This window comes from Diabrotica virgifera, chromosome 2 (genome assembly GCF_917563875.1).
Source record: "Diabrotica virgifera virgifera chromosome 2, PGI_DIABVI_V3a".
In the NCBI taxonomy this organism is placed as follows: domain Eukaryota; kingdom Metazoa; phylum Arthropoda; class Insecta; order Coleoptera; family Chrysomelidae; genus Diabrotica; species Diabrotica virgifera.
This window is the reverse complement of record NC_065444.1, coordinates 224,050,213-224,059,639: the sequence shown is the minus strand read 5'-3', so window position 1 is coordinate 224,059,639 and position 9,427 is coordinate 224,050,213. Positions and strand designations below refer to the sequence as shown.

Below are 9,427 nucleotides of genomic sequence, written 5' to 3'. Positions count from 1 at the left end.
GCAATTCATGTGCTTTCACTGTTTGACATTCAAATCTGACGTTTCCCTCAGTCAGATGTCAGACACGACATCGAATGACGTGGAAGTTCAAATTCTGAAACAATTAGGTGGTAAGTTTTAGTTTTTCATAGTTTTTTCTATTTACGTTGGAAAATGTTACTAAAATACTCCTTTAGTAATTTTTAGGAGCTCAATAATAGTGTTATTTACATGATAGAATCCTAATAATATATATTGAGGAATTTCCTTAGGGAATTCCGACTTGTAATCTTCAAAAATGAGCACATATGAAGAGTATATACAACAAAATGAAGATCGAGATGGGATTAGATTTACCTGGAATGTATGGCCTTCAAGCAGAATTGAAGCTACCCGTCTCGTAGTACCCTTAGCTTGTCTGTACCAGCCTATAAAGGAACGTCTGGATCTTCCACCAATACAATATGACCCTGTTTTATGTACTAGAAATACTTGTAGAGCAATATTAAACCCACTGTGTCAGGTAGATTATCGAGCAAAACTCTGGGTATGCAACTTTTGTTTCCAGAGAAATCCAGTAAGTATAAATACTGTATAATTACTGATTATTCAATGTTTTACTCTAAATACTTTTGATGCCTTTTTTAATTTTGAATGTCTTGGAATTGGCTAATCTTTACAAATTTATATTTGTCTTTATATTTAGATTTATCATTTTAAAAAAAGAGCATTTTGTGTGAAACTTAAAATAAATATTAAATGTCCTTGCCTTAACACATTCAACCCTGTGTCCTTGCCTTAACACGGGTGGTATCAATATGATGCCTCACTAAACCATTCTGTTGGGACAGTGAGGCATCACTCTAATGCCACACTACAGTGATGAAAAAAAAATTCTGACCAATAGACCATTCCAGGGTGACGTCATTTGACAGCGACTGGAGGGCAAAGATCTTGTAAACAAAGTAGGTTAAGTGTAGAAAACCATTGTTTAATTTAAGAATATGATTAAAATACCAGCGTTTTGTTCAGTTGTAAAGTGTTTCAGTAAAAGTAAAAGAGATAAAGTGAGGAGTTTTTTATAATACCAGCCGCATTTAAAGACAGATATGTTTTAAATCACTATAATCACAATGCACTGTAAACAGAACGATGATATGGGCGAATAAAACTGATTTTCTGATTATACTGGGTTTTTGCATCCCCTATGAGGGTGTCCTATATCTAATATTAGAAAATTTTGTAGTTAAAACCACAGATTTCTTATAGTAAAACGAGAAAATAGCAAGAAGAACACTGAAAACACAATTTTTGGCCCTCAGCGACGCTGTCAAAGTCACGTGACCTGGAACGGTCTATAGACAAGAAAAAAAAAAGAATGTGTGTGTACTTTGTACGCACGTAAGAAGTTATACTTCTATTATAATATAATTTCAACGAAATAAATATACCTACTTAACAGTTACAATACAAAAAATTAACAATAATAATTACCAAAAATGAACTAAAACTTAACAATGCCAAATATTAAAAAAAAAAAGAAAAAAATATGAATCGTCCGGGATTTGAACCCGCAATCTCGCGATTTTTTGATCTCTGGTCCAATGCTCTACCAACAAGGCCATCAAGCCGCATGCTACTTACCTTTCAGAATACATAATTATACATCACAGTGACAAGTGAAATATAAAAATAGATGTTTTATTATTTTACGCCCAAGGAAGACAAATCCAAAGACACAAAATTATAATAAAAAACCTTTTAAACCACCTTTTTCAAATTGCGCAAGTTGTATTATTAATATTAATGTTAATAAATGAAATATAAATATTTTGACGTTCCACAATTTGACAATTCACTTTTAACTGCAGTGCCTTAAAATTTTTAAAGCACTAGTGCCTTAAAGTAGCATTTTTACCGCTCCTATGGAGTCCTAAAAATTGCATTTTTAACACGTTTGTAGAAAAATATATTTAAAAACACTGATATATTCTTTCCACACCTTTTCTGGACTGATACATACATAAATTAAAACATGTTGAAGTATAACTTCAAAAATATAATATGAAAACTATTTAAAAAGGCAGTATAACTATTAACTAACCTTTGTTGTTTCTCTTCCCACAAACTTTAAAACGCAACAACCATAAATAACCAAACCGTCAACCGTCCAAACCACAGCTGCGCTACAGCTGCCATATTGGATAATTTTTGACATGCCATTTGAACATCCAATCAGAACAAAGTTATAATGCGCATGCGCCGGGATCGTAGGTTTTAACATATAAAAATTCCCCCTCATATCGCGCGTAAAGAAGTATAACTTCAAAAATATAACGCTGTCAATAAAATAATTGCCTTGTAAAAAGTCAATTCATCATAGTGTCCACTTATTTTATTTATTATTTTTTTATTTAACTTTATTTAAGAGGCTACATCAGCGCTTTATCAAAATGGAAAACATGTTCCAAGATTGCAGCTTTAATTTTGAATATTTTGTTGAGATATTTGGCAGCACCAACAAAGTAAACAAAATTGTATATAATTTTAAATTAGACATTATAAACGTCAGTAGAAAATACAGTTATGTGACGTCACAAGTGTTTTTGATCCTTTGAACTATTCATAGAAAACTTGTACTTTTACAAAATGGTTCCATTTTCCATAGTAAACCTTCTTTCCTTTCCTTCAAAAACTGTATCAAACTCCAATCTCAACAAACTGATATATATTATTACAATGACATACGATAAATGTCATTAGAATATAAATATTTTTCCCTTTTTCTGTGACGATGAGCTGGCCAAATACCCAAATAGGTGGAGGCCAGTAAACTAAAGAAGGAGAAGAATAATATACCTAAATATAACCATAATCATAACTATATAATAAAACTATGTGACGTCACGGGTCGTTTGAACTATTTTATACCCCAGAAGACTTTAAATTTGTATTTCTAAGTTATTACAAGTTTTTGAAGCGTGAAATTTTGGAAATCTCATTTTTAAACAAAACTCAACATTATTATGTAATAAAAAAAATGTGCAAGTTCCCTATTAGGTTCTCTAGTCACTTCCGTGGTTATTTTGACAAAAAATTTTCCACCCCGAGAAGGGATGGGAGTGGGAACCACGCCCGAGATAAAAGCGGCATAGGATATAGGATAGGATGGAATTTGGAGCCAAATATCCTCATAGACTGCACTAAGAATAGCCAAAAAACTTTGCTTCCGTTATTTTAGTCTTGTTTTTGCCGCTTTGTATTTTAAATTTAAGATACTACTTTTTTTCCAAATTCTATAAATCTTCTACTTCTATTAGAGTTCTACTCTAATCTTAATACAGTTTTGAGAATTGGCCAACCCTAGTTTATTTAGGTTAATTTAAGAATTTACATTATCAACTAAATTATTCTAAAAATATTTTTTATATTAATTGCCAACAGCTGCTAGATATTTTTAAAACTACTTATTGTCAATGTTTGTAAACATACTAGGTACATAACTTCTTTTAAATTCACTCAACATTTAAATTTTTTTTTTAAATTTTATAATGTTTTCATTTAACCTGCTTCAGTTTTATTTAAATAAAGTATTGATACTTGATTATTTTTCATTTATAATAATCGTCTACTTGTATATCAACCGCTTACTGACAAAACAAGCTAACTCCACTTTTTGTCAATTCTGAATTAAGTACACTTTTGTACTTAAACATTATCTAATAATATACTGACAGAACCAGAAAGGTTCAAAAGATTTTAATTGTGAGAAACAGAAGGGGATCATAGAAACTAACTCCAATGTTGACACTTTTACTTAACCAAAAACAGATATGCGCAGTTGCACAAAAACAGGATGCAAGAGGTTGAGGAATGATGATGATGATGAAACGTGATCTTTCATAATTTTCTTATATTCAGTCAAGTTTACTTTTCAAATTCTTGCCCCCTTATTCTCGTATATATATACTCGTTATACTCGTATTTTACTGTATGAATTATATTCTGCAATTGTATGTAACGTTTAATGAGGAGTTTCACATCATCAATCCATCTTCTTCGTGGTCTTCCTCTACTTATTCTGCGCTTTGGTTTTGAAAATGTTAATCTCTTTGTGTATTCGTGATCTGACATCCTAGTAATGTGTCCAGCCCATCTAAGTCTCTGCACTTTTTTTGCACGAATTTCATAATATCTGGATCTTTGTATAAATGATTATAGTTCAAAGTTGTATCTTCGACGCTATAGCCCATTTTGATTTACGCCCCAAAAATCTTTCTAAGAATTTTTGTCTCAAAAATACCAAGAAGTCTTTCATCATTTTGAGATAAGGTCCACGTTTTAGCCCCATATGTCAAAACCGGTCGTATTAAGGTCTTGCATAGAGCTTTACTGTTTGTTGCGTTTACTAGCGATCCAAGAAATGTGAATTCTTTAACCTGTCAAAAGTATAGTTGTTAATTTGAATTCTCTGTTGGATATTTCAGGAGTTTTTAGAAACCAACATATATTTGATTTTTTCCTCGTTTATCCCAAGTTCTAATTTTCTTGCCGCATCCGCAAACCTTGTAAAACACTGCACCATGTCTCTCATACTTCTGCCCACTATAGCTATATCATCAGCGCATTCGAGAATTTAAGTCGGTCATAGGATAATATATACACTCACCGGCACAAAAAACCGCCACCCCAAAAAATGGGTCATTTTTAATGTCTTGTATTTCCTAAACCTGATATCCGATTTAAGTATTTTTTTAATATGTTATAGCCTTATTCTTTAACAATATAGCTGTAATAATATTGTTGCTAGACAGGTACATTGTCATTGTATACAAGGTGTACGAATCAAACTGTGTTTTTTTCTCAAACTTTGGAACACCCTGTGGAAAGTTCTAGCTTTTATAAAATACTGAAATTAAAACCCAACTATAGCTTCAGGTTTTCTTAATATTCTGTTTTTTGATTCATTCGCTTATGTTGGATAATAAAAAAGTTAGGCACTTTAACAACTACCCCTGTTTTTCGTCAATATAGGGTGTTTTTAAATAAGTACGGCAAACTTTAAGGGGTAATTCTGAATGGTAAAATAATGACAGTTTGCTTTATAAACGTATGCCCGCAAATGCTTTGTTTCCGAGATAGGGGGTGTTGAAATTGTTCTTACAAACTGACGATTTGTTTATTGCTCTAAAACGGTTTGTGATGTGCAAATAAAATTTGGTAGATTTTAAGAGGTAGTTATTGCGCATTTTTTGGCATACAATTAAGAATTTTATATTCACCATTGACGTGAATACGGGATATATCTAAAATGTTTATACCCGTATGCACGCCAATGGTGAATATAAAATTCTTAATTGTATGCCAAAAAATGCGCAATAACTACCTCTTTGTAAGAACAATCTCAACACCCCCTATCCCGGAAACCAAGCATTTACGGGCATACGTTTATAAAGCAAACTATCATTATTTTATCATGCAGAATTACCCCTTAAAGTTTGCCGTACTTATTTAACAACACCCTGTATTGACGAAAAACATGAGTACTTGTTAAAGTGCCTACCTTTTTTATTATCCAATATAAGCGAATGAAACAAAAAACATAATGTTAAGAAAACCTGAGGCTATAGTCGGGTTTTAATTTCAGTATTTTATAAAAGCTAGAACATTCCACAGGGTGTTCCAAAGTTTGAGAAAAAACACAGTTTGATTCGTACACCCTGTATACAATGACAATGTACCTGTCTAGCAACAATATTATTACAGAGATATTGTTAAAGAATAAGGCTATAACATATTAAAAGAATTACTTAAATCGGACATCAGGTTTAGGAAATACAAGACATTAAAAATGACCCATTTTTTGGGGTGGCGGTTTTTTGTGCCGGTGAGTGTATATCATATGCGACATAATCGTATGCGATAATGAGGAGTTTTAAGGTAGGATTTCGAAATCTTGGACTTACATTTCACAGCATAAGAACTATAATGGTATATAACTGTTGTATACTCTATAATAAGTATAATAGGTTTGTTCCAACTGCCACTTTTGTACGGTTTTAAAACAATCACGAAACTGTTTGGCATCGATTTTATGCACATGCTTTGCATTAGCATCGTTCGCTTACGGTACAGTGGCTGTGGCGAAGGTGAGATGTGTTGGAACAGATGACACTATCCTAAGTACTGGTTATTTGTTTGAAGGTTTGAATAGTGTTTTTCATTCACAGTCATTTGTTTCGAGCTTCTGTCATATGTAGTATAATCCGTGCATATTAATATTATACAACATATGACAGAAGCTCGAAACAAATGACAATCGATGATAAGCAGTATTCTAGCCATTTGTTTAAAATAGGCCAAAAAATAAATAAATAACAACAATTGGTTTCTTGTCATTTGTTTGTTTGCCACTTTGTCTCCTCTATTTGTATTTTAAACAGAAATAGTGATTTATTTTTCTTAATTGATTTGAAAAATGTATATTAGTTTGAGGCGTTTTACATGTCTGCTCATATGGGAACAAGGAAAGACTATCTATAGAGATACTGGGGGGTAAGAATGGGGCTAAAGAAGAAGAAGCAGACACATAAAGCCTCGTTGCGGGACGGCAGCTCATTTGTTGTGCGGGAGCTAGGTCGTAGATTCGTTAGGGAGGGTGAAGGGGTGTTAAGATGACTAAACTACCATAACAAATACAAAGGGTACTTACTCTGACTAGAGGATCTTTCTACTATTTAAAAAAAGGACGCCGTTCGAAACAAATCCTCTGGTTCATATATGGGTACTTACTAAGACTTTTTTCTCACTTACGGGGTACCAAATGGGGGGACATTCATCATTGATTCCTCTTTGGGGTTAGACTGGGCAACATCTTTTCTTTTACTGGCTTCTATGCCATATTCTTTCTTCTGTACTAAAACTTACACACAGTTGCATTAGAATTTAGTTAAAATTTTTCCAAAACAAGGTTACAGAAATAAAATGGTAGATACACTTACAAAACGTTTATTCAAAACTTTAAACTCTTACCAGGTTTATTCAAAATTTTACTACAAAAACAATGATTACAAACAAAACAATTACAATTGAACTTGTTGGGCAGTATATGTCAAATAAAATTTGACCTATTTTTTTCAACACAAGATTTGACGTAGCTGTCAAATGTCATAAGTCACTGCCTTTTTTTACCATTATGAAAGCAAATTTCTTTATACAATTATTTACCAGCAATTTATCCACTTGAAATTTAGTAAAATTAAAAAAACGTATCATACCTTAAAAACAAAAAAAACTCTTCGTCACAGTCACAAACTACAGGGGAGGGGTTCATCAACAAACAGGGTCATCGAACTGAGGCAGGGGGCAGGGGGAGGACATGGCTTCTTTCTTCAATTTCAGGGCAATGGGGACTTGGAGACTTCATTTCTGGGAACTGGAAACAAAACATCACGGGACAGGAACGACATTTCTTCGATGAAATCAGGGCTTGACCATCATACATAACACAGGAAAAAATGGGCAACAATGCCGGTTTGTAGAACTGCGTGTTTGGCTCTCAAGAGGCTTCGATTTTCCATTAAATCCAACACTATATGTGGAAAAAAAATCCTCTCAGAGCACTCACTACACATTCAGATCTTCACAGCGACCATTCTACATTTTACCGGCGGGGAACAAAAGGACTACGCCCTAATTCGAGCGAGTACCAGCCGAGGAGATGCTATCACCTTGGGACGTAAAGCTGGACTAATTTGCGCTTCGCTCTGAAGCTACTACAGGGGAAAATTACGACGGAAATACCGAGCGATTTTGATCCTTAGGGATGCTTAGTTGACAAGAACTCAACTTTCAGTTCAACATTTCTTCTAGAAAGTTCTTCTACGCATCAGACATTTCTTACAAATAGTAACACATTGAAATGTTATGCAATACTTCACAGCTGTATACAGGGTCGGCTTGGGATATTCAATTTCACAAAATAAATTTAAAAAAATGGACATTCTTTTTGGGAATTGGGATATTAAATTAATGTTGGAGTTTTTTCAAACGTTACAAAGCCTCCGCGCAAAAGAGAAACCTGGATAAGATTATCCAGTTTTCGATAACAAACAGAAAAAAATCCAACATGGACATCTTAGGTGTGACAGGACAACAATATCAAAATATTTAGATAATGGCTAGTGGGGATTAAACAAAACAAAAAAAGTCATTAGGGATTGGGCTAGCGTGCCATCAATCGCCAGACTCTTTAAAGTCGAGTAGACTTAAATGTTTCTTGACTCTACAAAGAACTGTAGGTGACAAGAGTTTCTGTGCCTTGGGAAAGAACTAAACTTATGCCCTGTGTGGACCTCGCTGACATCCACAGCAGTAACACAAGCGACATACCAGGGCAGACACAGCCTTATCACCTCGTTGCCTAACCGCGAGCGGTTCTCAAAAACTAAAAAAAATATGACAGATATACATCTGCCCAAACTCAGCTAACACCTAGCGAGTTTCACGGGACAATTTGGCAACGGTTCTGCAAAATGAGGATTTAGACAATCCAGTCTAAATACCTCAGTGAGACAAAATCTCACCAACAACTTACCTCAACAACTCATTCAAACAAGACAGGGCTAGACAAAGGGGTATATGACAACAACAAGGACTAAAATCAAGACAATATTAACAAGGGGGGAGGGGGGATACGTGTGACAACGACAAAAGACCAAAAAGACTAGTATACTGGGTTCAAACAGGATATCAAACTTTTTAAACAAGACTAAGGGAAATGAACGCAACATATGATATAGAGAACACTACATCATTACGTTTTCACTCAACAGTCCAATCTAGGACATAAGAACCTTTCATGAAAGTTCACAGGACAACTCTCTCATTTTCAAATCACAAGCTGGGGAAAGACTTCATTTTCAAAACAGGGCTACACTTCACTTTTCGAAACAGGGGATAGACTTCATTTTTCAAGACAGGGGGGTTGGGCTTTACTTTTCTAAACTGGGGGCATATCATTTCTCAAGACTGGGGGTGGATTTTATTTTTCAAAATGGGGGGCTGCTTTTTCAAAACAGGGGATGAAAGCAACACACAAGGGAAAGACTAAAGGGACATTGGAAAGTATGGCAGTCCTGACGAACAACCGCTTCCATTTATCGACCGAAAGCAAGCTTCACCTGTACTCAACGCGGCCAGATCCTAACCTCACCAGCCTTGTCACAGCTTCTGCTCTTGGCCTACTTTCAATCAACAAACAGAAGAGAGGTCAACTAACTATTCGCCAAAAAAAAATCAAACTCCAGCACGGACACGGGCTAACAAACAACACGGGCTAATAGACAACACGGGCTAATAGACAACACGGGCTAATAGACAACACGGGCTAATAGACAACACGGGACAACAGACAACGGGCTCTAAAATTTCTAGACAAAACAGGGAT

General features: G+C 34.5%; 1 protein-coding gene across 2 annotated transcripts in view; it reads left to right on the top strand.

Annotated features, from left to right (window-relative positions):
• LOC126880427 (protein transport protein Sec23A) overlaps positions 1 to 9,427 on the top strand; it is a 51,895-nt gene continuing 42,468 nt past the window's right edge. The window contains exons 1-2 of one of the 2 annotated variants that reach the window (XM_050644272.1): positions 1 to 110; positions 177 to 556. In XM_050644272.1, the coding sequence (XP_050500229.1) occupies positions 278 to 556 (279 nt within the window). In that variant the 5' untranslated portion in view covers positions 1 to 110; positions 177 to 277. The remainder of the gene's footprint in view (positions 111 to 176; positions 557 to 9,427) is intronic. The other variant, XM_050644273.1, reaches the window with a different exon arrangement.